Here is a 14,156-nt window from a genome sequence, read left to right on the forward strand (position 1 = left end):
TCTCAGAAACAGTTCATAACTTCCCTTCAACTCACTCATGTCACCTAAAAGGTAAACCTGTTTCTCCATCACCTGTTCAGCTCTGATGATTCAGTAAGGACATCTCCTGGTTTCATCTTCATGTTTCCCTCTCACCAGATAACCAAACCGACATCATGACCAGCAGCTTTTACAGCTGTGGCTCCAGCAAACATCAGCTGATACTAGAAATTAATATTAAATAAATTCTAACAACAGCTGATCAAGCTTAAACGTGCTGCTGTTGTTTAGCGCGACAACCGCTGGTTTCCTCTTTCTGGCGCATAGTGGGCGATAAACAAACAAGAGAGAAAAGCTGATCAGCTGATCATTGATCAGTTTCACGATTGAATGAGAGAAGAAGAGACAGCTGACAGCGGAAAGACAGAGAAAAACTCCAGCTTTGTGTCTTTTTCCATCCTAGCTGAAGTACGGGACAAACTGTGTTCCTTTTTAGCTCAATACAAAACACGTAATATTTTCTCTGAATGCGGGACAATTCCGTTTTTTAGGGGATGGTTGGCAACTCTACTAACTAACCTTATGAGTAAAATAAAGTTCACTAGCAGTAACATCATAGCACCCACCCAGCTGTAGAAACTCCGTCATGCTAGCCAGTACGCAGTACGAGTTATTGTAACTGACGGTAAAAACTCAGCGTAACGAAAATAAACTCCACCTAAACTTGGTTTATATCTGATCCAGATAGACTGCAGGTCATAACTTCTTACCTGAAGTTCAGTTCACCTGACACTCGGATGGGCGGGTCTCTACTCCTCCTGCCTTCCCTTTCCCTCATCCACCTGGCCTCTTGTGGCAGCTCCACCATAGCCACCACCAAACAACTGAGTTATTTTTACACATCTGCCAGCATCTGGCCAATCCACCACCTTTCATTGTTTATACTGTTATAAAAAAATTTTTTTAAAAAAATCATCGGCCCATAAAAACGAAAAATCACCATCGGCCCCCCGGGCAAATGCCCGGTATGCCCGATGGCCAGTCCAGCTATGAGTATAGCACAGCACTACTAGGTAGATGGTTTAAATGTTATGATTATTTGGTGTGTACTTGGAGGTCCTGATAGGCTGATTTAGCTTGGACCAGCTAGCCATTTCCACCTGATTTCAGTCATCATGTTAAGCTAAGTCCTTCCCGTTTATTGTTCTACAGTCTAGGAACCCAGATAATCTGTTAGGTTTTTCCAATTGTGGTTTTATACAATTGATCACAGTAAAACTATAGTTGTGTACTGCAGATGCAAAACTCCATCCAGAGACAATGAATAGAAATTAGAACTAGCTATAAACACTCATGCTCTGTATTGGAACTATGTTAAAGGAAGCGTCCCTACCAAATAAAAATGTATAAAATATATTAATTCAGACCATGAATTCTGCTTTCTGGTCATCGCCTGCACATACAGATAATCATCTTCAGACAGTAGTTAATTATTAACCAGTGTATTTCTGCAAATCCCATCTTGCTTTTATTTCTTTTTCTGCTCTTCTGATGATCAAACACCACTGGTCAATGAAAGCTTTCAGCAACAAAAATCTTGACTTTTTGCATATTCATGTGCAGAGATGGATAGCTTGCTCAGATTAGAGACTAGTTCACCCGTCTTTGCTCTTAAAAAGAAAAAGGTGCCATGTGTTCTCCTCTCTAGTAAAACACTGTGATGCACACTGGATGAGTCCTGCATATGCTGTTCGTATTATAATATGCCCCTGATACGGCGATCAATAGATTGTGACTGCATCAATCACATTATTCTCGCCTTGAGTCAGTCATTATCAAAGTAAAGTTGTAATTAGTTCACTAAATTGAATCTTCCAAAATGCCATGCATACAAATTTAGGGAGGAAACAAAACCTTAGGCAAATTGATGATAATATAGTCAGCTTTTTGTTTAAAATCCTCTATTGCCACTACTTACAACTGAATGAAGTGGAACACCTGTTTCAAACATCTCGAATAATAATAATAATAATAATAATAATAATAATAATAATAAATGAGCAATTCTGTGTGACTTTGTGTTAGATTAAAGTAGATTTGACCTATAACTCAAGTGTGTGTATATTAAACGGAGGAGCTAAACAGAAGAACTATGTAAGGTTGTGTGTATCCTCACTCCAGCATACACAAAGGTCAGCTTGAAGGTTGCAGTACTGCAAACAATATCTCATCATAATGTCAACATAATCTAAATAACCAGTCACCTTGAGCTGCATGATAACACAACAGCTGAGCAAACTCCTCCTGCTGATCTCACATCATAACAATTTAAAATGTTTATCCACCATTGAGTTCTGCTCTATTCTTCTGTCTCAGTACACGTACATTACATCAAAACCTTTTTTCCAACAACTACACATTTGAAATGTGTTTTAGTATCTTTGTTTGATTACAGAGAAGATAAAAGACTTTGAAGTACTCACTATTACTCGACTTGAGGTCTCTGTGGATGATGGGTACGAACGCCTGGTTGTGCAGATAGTCCATCCCCGTTGCAATCTGGACGGCCCAGTTCACCAAAACTCTTGGGGGGACCTTCTTCCCAGCCAAGGCTCGGTTTAGAGCCCCCCCTCGAGCATACTCCATCACCAAGCACAAGTTGGGCTCCTTCAGGCAGACTCCACGGAGCGCGATAATGTTGGCGTGCCGGAGCATCCAGAACAGCCTGGCCTCCTGCCGCACGCTCTCTGCTGTGACACTGATATCCTCATCTGGGTCCTGCCTGGCAGCCTTAACGGCTACTTCCTCTCCCCGCCACACTCCTTTGTACACTTTTCCAAATCCACCAGCTCCTATCACCTCTTCCAGGAGCAGTTCTGAAAAGTCAATCTCCAACGGACAATCACCCACCCCACCTGCCACCAGTCCTCCTGAAGTCAGCTGCTGGTAATTGGGAGTGTCTCCCCTTGTGACATAGTTGCTTGGAAAGATACCCACCTTGTCCTGGATTTTGCCCGTCCACCAGCCCTCGTCTCCAGACACCTTAGAGTCCTTGGAGAGAACCTCAAGAAGGTCCCCACGCCGCAGGGTTAACTCTTCATCAGCTGTGGCCTCATAGTCAAACACTGCCGTCCAGTAAGGGTTGTTTGCCCCACCTCGATGACCAGAGTGGGAGTCTGGGGAGCCAGAGGAGGAGATGGTGGAGGAGTTCCAGCTGCTACCATTCTCCACCTGCACGACTGGGGCAGGAAACATTGGTGGCGCAGGGGTCATGTTTGGGGGCATGGAAGAGGAAGAGGTAGTAGAGGAAGGGGGCCCAGGGGGAATGAGGCAAGGGGGAGGGGGTGAGCAACAGCCCCCACAGCTGGTGCAGGACAGGGGGGCCGCTGTGCTGCTCGCTCTGCTGTATGGGTTCATGGCAGCCTGACTGCTGTTTGACACTGTTGGCCTGCCCTCGAACAACTCAGGCACAAAATCCATACAGGGCCCATTGACTGAGATGAGCTGCCCTCGACCACCGGAGGAGGGGTGAGGGGAATCAGTGGGTCAGAGAGCAGCGACTGCTCTCCCCCATCACCACATATCGCTGCTGAAACTGTGCCAAATCCTAAATCCTGTCACCGGCTGCTGCTGTGCTGTTGGCACAAAGTGTGGAAGTAACATGAATTCCCAAAGGCAAGTTTATTCAGGGATAACGTACATTACGTCAAACAGAATGGATCCTAACCCCATGCCCCAAAAAACTGATTGTTTTCAAAACTGTCTTGTGAAAAAAAGAAGAAGAAGAAGCTGGCTCAGGAGAGCGTATTTATCTGTGAAGGAGCATAATCAGAGAGATGCCTTCAGGGGTCCTGATCAGCTAATAAGCTGTGAATTAAATCCATCCAGTAAAAATCCAGCATTTACAATCTGAGCTCATAATTTTGTTAGAATTTTGATTTATTTGCCCGAATGACCTCTGATGGTTGCCAGACATGTTCCTTGTATAGACTCTTAGGCAAACTGCTGTGGGTGTACGAGCTGAGTGAAATCCTCTGCGCAGAGGTCCTCATTATTTCTCATCCAGCCCCGTATAGATGCACCTCCACTGCCTGCCATCTCCATGAATATAGGCTGTTTTCTCTTCTGTGTTTGGGAATATCCGCGGATATGCGCCCTACATCCAGACAAGCCGGTCCAAGCTAAATCCTACACGCATGGCCACTCAAGAGCCGGTTCAGTGTCCCTGAATAGCCTTCATCAGAAAAGCCTCGTCCATTTTAAGACAGCTGGGCAATTAGTGAAATGAGCCGGCGGCTGGGCGACAGGTAGTCAATACAGAGCTGAGAAAGTGGCACCATGTTCAGCATCCAGCCAAGTCTGAGCATAACAAACCCGCCTCCGTCTCTGTGCAGCGGCCTGATTTAATCGCCTCTGCTGGGCTGCATTGGTGATGGTGACGAGCGTCGGTTTGGACAAGAAATTCTTCCTCACTGGTGACGGGAAAGAAATGCCAGCGTTTATCATTATCCCGTTGCCCTGTTACCGCGCACGATCGCCGAATCTATAGCGGCGTAAGGAAGGTGTGAGCTTTAAATGTCCGCCACTTCTTCAGCGGAGACGGAAACCGTCACATAAGGTTTGCATGGAGGCATTGCGGTATAACAGCTCTACAGGCTATCCGAGGACGAGATGAACAAATCCACTGTCTCCATTTTTCCTCTATCAAGACACATCTGTATCCCACTAATATTAATGATCATAATAATAACAATAATAAAATCCTGTGTGTAAAATGGTGCAGCGTATCCAGGTGCCTCTCGCGTGTTCCGCCTTAAAATGGCTTAATTTTAATACGTAAACAATTACTGTAACCTAACCTGGAAAGTGAAGCCAGCAACATCCACTGACATCGTCGCATGGGCGTACGGTTTACATCCAAGTAAAGGGGCCCATCGAGGTCCTCACAATTTGGCGTCAGATTGACAAAGCGCTCAGGGAGTCTGCGTTCAGCCAGCTGTCTGGAGCTCCACTGTATTCAAAAAGGCTTTTCTCTCTTCCCCCTCTACACACACACACCAAACAGACAAAATATTTCGAGCTCCGAGCTGTCAGTCTGCGGGCTGACTTTGCATTCAAATATGCCGGAGTGCCGTTCACGTACGCTGAAGCGAGCGCTTCCCCCGTCACCGATTCTCTAATCATAGGGATGGCTGCAGCAGGTAACAGGTCCACGCCCGCGATCCCATCGCCTGTGCGCAGATCAGGGTGACGCTCACTGTGCAGGGCGGAGAGTGTAAGACACCGCAGTCTGTTGGAACGGGACTGGACTGTGTTGGTGTGCAAGTGCACCCTGGGTAATGTAGTGTTTGCGTGCTCTCCAGCTGACCTACATCATTCTGGCAGCTGATATAACTAAATAATTAACATTATTACAATCATCGGGAAACGGCTGGCTGTACAGTACATTATTAGCATTATCCTTTAATATACTGTGGCCTACTGTCCACTTAAAACAACCAGATTACAATTCAAATAATGTAAAATATTATATATTATAATATAATGCAATAATAAGATTTTGGAGCTGAAAATAGGGAAGGATATTTTTAGGCTCTAGTTGATAACACGACACAAAAGAGGCATTTTAACCCAACTGGTAGCCCCCTGATTCCCATTGTCCTGCTCCATTGCTTTTAATGTGTGATTTTTAAGCACCAGTGGCAGCTGGTATTTGTCTCATAGGCCATAAAATCACGGATTATAAAGCATTACTTATTTTATTTAGCCTATTAAAATTCAGAAAGCAGTAGCTGAAGGTCTTTTTATTTGATCTAAAAATAAGACCAGAATAGCAGTACAATGCAAAAAAGAAAAAGCAATAAAATAATGTCTTTTTAAACAATAGTGTTCACGCCCATTAATTGTTGAGCTATACTGACCCCTGGTGCGCAGTTAGTGAAACAGAAAGTCTTGAATGGAGTGTCTTATTCAGAAGGGGATCAAACTCTCTAGTCCATCTTTCTTCAAGTTCTTTCTCCCCACTTCTTTTATTACTCTCCACCCTTCATTGCCGCTTTGAATTCAAGGCGTGGTGTCCTTGCCATCCTTTTAGCAACACCCTCCTGTGCGTCAAACTCCACTCTTTATCAGTGCTTAGGTTGCATGCTGTGGTTTATTCTTACATCTTATTAGAAAGGTTTTTTTTTTGTCACATTATATATTTGACTTGCTGGAAAATTCACATCCTATATTTTCATTATCAACCCCGCCGACGAGGTAATGGCTCAAAAAGTTTTGGATGAATTCTGATAAAACTTTGTAGAGTGTAGAGTGGGGTCATGTTAACAGTCCATTAAAATTTGAGCTGAATCCACCAAGGTTTTCAAGGTCAACTGAAAGATTTATTCATCAAAATTGATAAAAAGCTTTATAACTTCAAAAATATGACTCCTAAAAGTCTGGTATGTCACATTTGACCTTTGACCTCTCCTTTAATAAACCAATCTGAAGGTTGGAGTGATAATATTTGCTATATATAGATATTTTTAAAACTATGTTTCTTACTGCAATTGTTTGTATTGACAAAATATAGGCACATGGAATATATGGCATATGATACACAGACATTATTAGCAATGATTTACAAAGCTCAGAGTCAGTGTTACAATACAAACACTTCATGTCATGTAACAATGCAATTCAATTAAGGAGGTGGTGGGCAAGGAGGTGGTGATTCATTTCAACAAATTACAACAGTCGACTCAAGGGGCTTTATATTTTACACACACACACATACATATATATATATATATATATATATATATATATATATATATATATATATATATATATATATATATATATACAGCTTGTTAGTCTCGGTTATGGTGGCCATAGGTATCGTCCGTAGTGCTGCATTAACATCATCTAGCAGACCTTCTGAGAGTACTTCACGTAGTCTTGGTAACCAGCTACGGGGGTCCAGGTTTCAAGCTTGGCCATGATCCTATCTTTCAGGTCAGTTCCCCTCGCACTCAACGATCCTTCTTCTATCGCACTTGGGGCTTGGTACCCAATCTCGGGTGGGGGTGATGACATCACCCTCCTGACCTGGCGTCCTGGCTCCCCCTTGCCATAGCATTTGTGTTGTACCTCGTCAATCTCTAGCTGTGAGAGCAGTCCCTTCTTTCGAATGTTGGAACACTGAGCTACTAGTTGTTTCGCCGCCATTGTGGATGTTGGGTATCGAGGATTCCATAGGTCATCATCCTATTCATGTAACCCTTCCACCAGGGTTACTTGCGTAGTAGCATTCCAACAATGCCCTATTTTCATGTCTTGCCCACCGATGCCTTATTCCAGTAGCCCACTTCTCGTCAGGGTGCCCTGGGTCCTCAACACTTGAGGCGGATCTTGCTGATCCGGGCGATGCCTTCATATCAGTCTCAAATAAAGCAGTTTTTAATGTGTGTTATTTTTGTGTTATTATCTCAAAACTTTATTTTAAGAAGTTGAAATATACAGTGAGATTTACTGTTTAAAAAAAGCTCTCTGGAAAAGAAAGAAAATCAATCAACAGTATAAATATAAAAATAAATAAAAATATCCAAATTCTTTCAAACAAATAGTTATATATCATTAACTTAGTTATTATTCATTTCAGGTTAATCGCTCAGCATTTCAAATCAGCAACCACAAGGGTGTGCTATTGGCCTATTTGTGAACTTGACATGACACTGAGTAAAAACTTATTGGGCTGTGCAGTAAAACGCTCTGTCCACAGTTTAAAAGAAACAAAATAAAACAAAATACATTTACTCAAGTACATAACAATACTGGGATATTCCATTCTGCTTCTTGATACTATTCCACCAGTTCAGATTCTGTTTTTTATTTTTTACTTTATTTTTTACTTTGTAGACTCAGATTATTCATACAACATATTATAAACAAATAAATGATAACTAAGTATTATTGGTTAGGATAAGATGGAAGTTTGTAAATGAAAGAAAAAAGCGCACCATCGTTATCTGTAACAATAGGTCTAATGTATAAGCCAATACTATAAAAATAATTTACTTGTGCTACTCTGCCTTCAAAATAACAGCGTGAATAGTTTTCGTTCATAAATAAACCGTACAAAAGCACAATAAATTAAATTAATACTTGGTGTTCTGATTATTGTACTCTACTTATTGTAATCTGATACTTGTACTCTGCAGTATTACCACTTGTATTTACTACGTGTTTCCACGGCTCCAGGAGCAGCAGCGTGCCGCCCCCTGTGTTACTATCAGTAGTTTGCGCCAGTCGGAGTTACGCATGCGCAGTGAGTGCGGGCGCAGCTTCGCCGTGGTTTCGGTTGAGAATTCTTGGCAACGTCTCACTTGGTGAACAGGCAGCAGACCGTCGGGCAACGGCTGTTTCCACAATGTCTGGAGGATTATTTTAACGGAGCTGGAAGTGAGCGGAAACCCTGGAGCAGCGAAAGGTAAGCCGTGTGTGCTCTCTTGGTTTTCACTGAGCAGTTTTGGGTGAGCAGCCGGGGATATTCAAAAGCGCTGAAAAGTGGCGAGCGAAGTGAACGTTAGTGAGCCAAAGCAAACATTGAGAGGAGAGGCAGCCGAGCCGAGCAGACCAACTTCAGTCAATGCGGAGAGCAGCCTCTTTACTACGGCTCAGTCGCGGTTCTCAGTCCCGCCAGGAGCCGTTTTCACCGGGTCCGTGCTCCACTTTGACCTCCAGCTTCTCAGCAAAGTATATACATACTCTCAAATGTGCCACTGCACGCAAAAATTATTAAGGAGAAAATATTCCACAACCTTCGCGATCCTTAAGGGGCCAGTGCGCATGCTCATGGGGCTCTGCAGACTTCGGATTTGTAGTTTTTCGTACCTGAGTTAATCACAGTTGCGAGGGCCAAGAGAAAAACGGTAAAACTACAAGTTCCAGACAATGGGAGCTTTGTTTGGGAGCCAGCTAGTTAGCCTGGACGAGCTTTGAATTTCGAGTAGTTTTTCCTACAAACGGAAGTTGCCTTGGCTGGATATTGGATCCAGCATGAGCGGCATGGGAAATATTTTGGCTGCACCGCATATTTAAGGAGGAGGGGTGGGGAGACGAGTTCATTAGTTGTAGATGGAAGTGGTTTGTCATGAAAGGGTATGCAACACGTTTTAATTGATTGTGCTTACGCGTGTGTGTGCATGCAGACGCTCAGCTGTCAGAGGACCTGTGTGCAGGATTTGTAAGTGCATTGTAGATATGCATGCTTCTGTGTGTGTGCTTAGTCGATTGTGTGTACGCAGAATGGGAGATGATAATGCCTCAGTGTGTGTGTCATCTCCCTTTCATTGAGATCCTCCGTGTTGCTGCTGTACCCCCTCCACCCCCAAAGCCCTCAGAAAACGACACGTCGAGTATGAGGATGATGGATTTTGTCGGGCAAGAGCAGCAGAGCATGGCAGCACTGCACATATTCAAGGCATCATTTGCTGTGGTCGCCTCTCGTCTGGAACTAATGGAATAATGATTACCAGGAAAATGTGAGAATCATGTGCCAATGCCTTAACCTGGTTATCCTGTACTGCCCACTGTTTGCTGTACTATTGGGGAAATCCTGTATTTCACGTCCAGTTTAAGGGGAAATCAGGATTGGATGTTGCCTGTGCTGTTCACTGTAGTAACGACATGGTTTTCCTCATTGTAAATACAGTTTTTGATCAGTGGATGTACACCGAGCTGCAAGAGTCAGCCATTCAGTGATCTGTGTTTCCGTTGTTTTCATCCTTTCCATGGGTGTTTGGAAAGCTTGCATATTAAAAGCCAAACTAAGCACAATGGCTATTTTTGGTCAAGGAAAATATTAGGCAGTTGCTTTAGCTGGGAATCCAAAATGCATTATAGTTATCGACTGAGCAAAAGTTATGTACCCTCTTCGCAGTATAAGATAAATAGAAACTGAATGGTGAATGCAAACCTGATGAAACTGTATAATTAAAATATACCTAACATGCAATATATGGACTCAATATGTATTGGGCCACCTACACATAATACCTACAGAAGCTTTTAAATCTTTCTACAAGATTTTGGAGGATGCTGTTGGGAATTTGTCAGGTCAGACACTTCTGTGAGCAGAGGCCCCCATTCTAGTTCATCCTGAAGGTACCGTATTTTTTGGATCATAAGGCGCACTGGATTATAAGGCGCATTAAGCGGAACAAAACAGTCAGATAAGACAAACTTTACTCAACTCATTCTTCTTGCTTACGCCACTTCCGTACCACTGATTCATTAATGTTGAATTCTCTTGCAGCTGCTCTATTCCCATGTTGTTGCAGTATATTAATGACTAACCTCGTATTGTGGATGGATTATCTCAGTTGTTCTCCTGACTGACGTTTGGTCCGTTTACAGCATCCTGCCATGCGATTGCATTTGTCTCCAACCCTCAGGAACCCTCACATTAATTTCTGTTGAGCAAAAAAAAAAAAAGGTTAGCATTCATCCTCCAGCTTCACTGTGTTTCTGTTATGCTAACATAGCTGTGTCGCTAGCGATCACGTAGCGCATCATTATATACCAGCTAGCCAAATTTCAGTAACCCTACAAACGTCACTGCTTTTTAGTTTTCTGTCTTCATTTATGTTGGAAGTGATAGCAGAGCTGTATGTTTTAATTTTTTTTGGAAATCTCTCAGTCAGAACATGCTATATCATGTTTATGTGGAAACTAGCGAGCTAACTTCCTGCTTCTAACTTCTAACTCCATTAAATTTAATACATTCTGTTTTCATGGATGCCGGGATGTTAAACTTAATTGTTACACCTAGTAAAGCAGCAACGCTCATCATTTTATTAAAGATGAAAGAATTTAGACGGTTTTTAACTCTGAGTGATGCCGCAGTGCTCGCTTGACTTTGGGACCTGAAGAGGACAGACTTTTTTGGACCCAGATTACTCTGAGTCTGTGAGGCTCCTGATTACAGTAGCCATAATGCTCTGACAATCCATCAAGCAGTACGGCTTCGTAGCTTACCAAAGTCATACTAAAACATTTTTGACAGATTTTTGAGTAGGGCTGTGCAATATGACCAAAATCTCATATCCCGATATAAGACATTTATCGTCCCTACAACGATATATAGCACAAAAATTTTACATTTTCTGTAAATTCTGTGAATCTTGGGTAACTCGACTGGCGTGAAGAAACCTGGTGGCTCTTTTTTGCTCATCCGTAAACACTCTGCATACTATTTCACGTGATTCATTTTATTTTGAAGAATCTCAACAGGATCTTCAGCTTTATTGTGAAAGGTTTATGTGGAAAATAAACAAGCGGATGGAGCCACGTGATCGTTGTTGCTAACGACAACGCATAAAAGCAGTTGCTTGTCCATCCATTGTCAGAATCAGAGAGACTTTATTTATCCCCAAGGGGCAATTAAGTGTGGTTGTTTTAAATATAAGAGGGAAAGCTTTAAGAAATTAAAATTAAATATTGCCTACAGTGCTGTAGGTACATCTTAGCTGCAAACCCCTTTGAAACCCTACGCTATGCATAACCTGGCGTACACTTCTCTGGAAATTTAACTGGATATTGAATTGATGCAGCCCGCAACTATTGACTGACTGGGCTGTTCATTACAGCTGATTCGTCTTATGTATTTCCGCCTACTTTTTAGCCTTAGTTTTTGAATTTATCATTGAGACGATAACAGTCATAGCCTCAATATAAGAACTCATGCATGTCAGTAAGTTCTTGAAGGGAAATTGGCAAACCTATGGGAGTGGATTTGAGGAGATGTACAAAGAAGTGGAAAAACTTGAGGGATAAATGTTTGCCTCTGGGAAGAAAAAAAAAATACCCACATTAAAGAGAAGGGACCCAGGAGGGGAAAACAAGCCAGAAGTTTATTTGTTTCTATTGTGGCATGTATAAAACACTGGGGACGTGACCAGATGCGCAAGCATGCTGGCAACAGCACTGGCCACTTACGTAGGTTACATCGTAGGCTCTGTAAAGATTCAAATCAACTGTCAAAGTGTTTGCGTTGAAGTTATGATCTTAATGCCAGAGGGGGTGTGAAACTCATTGAGTCAGCAGAGAGTTGGTGACTTTCACACACTATGCTTCTTAGCACTCTGTGACCCCACTCTGTAACTGTCAACTGTGGTTGCCACTTTGTGGCTGAGTTGCTGTGGTTCCTAATCACTTCCACTTTGTAATACTGCTTAAAGGTGGCCATGGAATATTTATACTTGGTTTCATTTTTCTCCAGATGGGTGAAGTTGTGTTAAAAAAATTGCATTAACGACCTTCAGTCTTATTTTAGAATTATTTGTATATCCGCCTGTTTGGGAGATGTGTATTCTTTCAAATGCAAAAACTGTGACACCAAATGTTCTTGATGAGCTGCTTAAGGGACCTTTTATGAACCTGTATACAGGGGGATGCAGCCACTGGTGTGAACTGACCCTTTTCATGTGCCGGAGTAGTAACTTGATAATGATGTCTCTGTTCTGTGAACATGCCTCAGTAATAACTTTACAATATGAGGGGGATGAGGAAGCTAAAGTGAATTAGCAACTTTTAGCTAAAGCTGTGTTGTTGTTGTTTTGTTTGGGGTTTTTTGTAAGGAAAGAGATTTTTCAGAAAAAAGGCTGTTGAAGTTTGTTGTCTTGGAGCTGAAAATCGTTGTAGTTTAAAGTTACAGTCATTTGTTTTTTGGGGTTATTTGATAGGGGGGAAAGTGATACTCTGAAATATCCATGTATTAATTATGTCTTCCAATAACAGCATTCTCATAAGCTTATGCTTATGAGGAAGCTGCCTTGTTGAATACAGTGGTGTAGATAGACATTGTCGTTCTGCCTAACGGCGTTATATGTATGTAGCTACAGAGCAACCACATGCATAATATGCTCAATATTGTCAGCAGATGCAACACTCCATCACCAGAAATCTGACAACGAGCCAACTAAACAACAACAGCTGTATGCAAGCTGCATTTTGCATACAGCATTAACTGTTTAAACTTCACCTTTCCTATCAAAATATGTTGATACAGCTGTAAGAATTCATGTGTTTCACCTGCATGCATTTTATCTAAAATACGTTTCGCTGAGTGTGACATGGGCTTGGAAAGTCTTGTATGGTCTTTTGGGTCTATCTAAGCATGTTTTTGTTTCTCTTAAAGCAATGATATCATGTTAATTTGCGTTGACCTCATAACCCATGACCCATGTAGGATTGTTGCAAAGCGCCTACAGGAGTCAGTTTGTAGCAGATAACTCTTGCTTTCAGTCTGTGATCTTTTAAGACATCCTATATTTTCTGCTACATATTTTTGGTGTTTCATTGCATGCAGCTGCAGGAACAAAGACTGCTGTCTTCAAAGGGAGGTGAATGTGGGCCACCTGAGTTATTTCGCCTGTAAACATTTTGTTGAATCACAGCATTCTATCTTGGCAGAGGTGACTCATCAGTTGTTGATTTTCCCCTTTTCCTTTTTTTCTTGACAAAGATTTCAAGGAACGTACTCATGGCCATGCAGTCGTGGTCATCTGTGGGAGGAACAAAGCAATCTTTCCAAGATCGTGATTTATTTTTTTTATTTTTTTAACACCAGTAAAAGCTGCGTTTTGGCATCAGCAATGGTTGTAGCTCTCTTTCCTAGCCGCGACACCTTGGCCGTCCTCCTGCCGTTTGTAATTTTAGAACGCAAAATCTCTTGCCAGGTTTCTTTTTAATCCTTCAAGGCGTCTTAGTTAAATAGAGGTTAATAGAAGTGAATAACTGTGTGTGCTCACTGTGTACATGACATCCATCACAATCACTGGGTGTATCCTGATAGGTCACAGAGAGGGAGCACAAACCTTGAGGCTATGGATGCCATCTGGTCTAAGTCAGGTTCCACAGTGATGCTGCATATGTGCATAAGTTTGTGTTTAAAGTGGGTCTTTAACTAGAACTCGGGCTAGCTACTGTCTTCTGTTCTTTATTGGAGTGTATTTCAAATTGCATTCTGTGTTTGTTGCTGGCTCATAGTCTTTTTATAGCCTTTATAAACCGACACTGACACAGGTTAAACCAGTGCTGGCAGTTAATCTGAATGGATCTGCGCACGTCAGCACACCTGACATCACAGCCTCCACCCAGCTTGCGGTGAGGGCATTAATTGACTGTGATCA

The 14,156-nt window shown here is 42.2% G+C and overlaps 2 protein-coding genes across 3 annotated transcripts in view; one reads left to right on the forward strand and one right to left on the reverse strand.

Moving 5' to 3' along the window:
* The window catches only part of map3k10 (mitogen-activated protein kinase kinase kinase 10), a 48,432-nt gene extending 43,204 nt beyond the window's left edge, over positions 1–5,228 (reverse strand). The window contains exon 1 of the mRNA XM_085430230.1: positions 2,463–5,228. Coding sequence (XP_085286356.1) covers positions 2,463–3,459 — 997 coding nt within the window. The 5' untranslated portion in view covers positions 3,460–5,228. The remainder of the gene's footprint in view (positions 1–2,462) is intronic.
* A 3,062-nt stretch (positions 5,229–8,290) lies between these two features.
* Positions 8,291–14,156, forward strand: part of sipa1l3 (signal-induced proliferation-associated 1 like 3) — a 95,040-nt gene continuing 89,174 nt past the window's right edge. For both annotated transcript variants that reach the window (XR_014914860.1, XM_085430229.1), the window contains exon 1: positions 8,291–8,452. The gene's annotated coding sequence lies outside the window, so the exon portion shown is untranslated. The remainder of the gene's footprint in view (positions 8,453–14,156) is intronic.

The sequence above is a fragment of the Copadichromis virginalis genome, linkage group LG14 (genome assembly GCF_057382275.1).
Source record: "Copadichromis virginalis isolate Kocher_CV1m ecotype Utaka linkage group LG14, C_Virginalis_male_GT1.1, whole genome shotgun sequence".
In the NCBI taxonomy this organism is placed as follows: Eukaryota; Metazoa; Chordata; class Actinopteri; order Cichliformes; family Cichlidae; genus Copadichromis; species Copadichromis virginalis.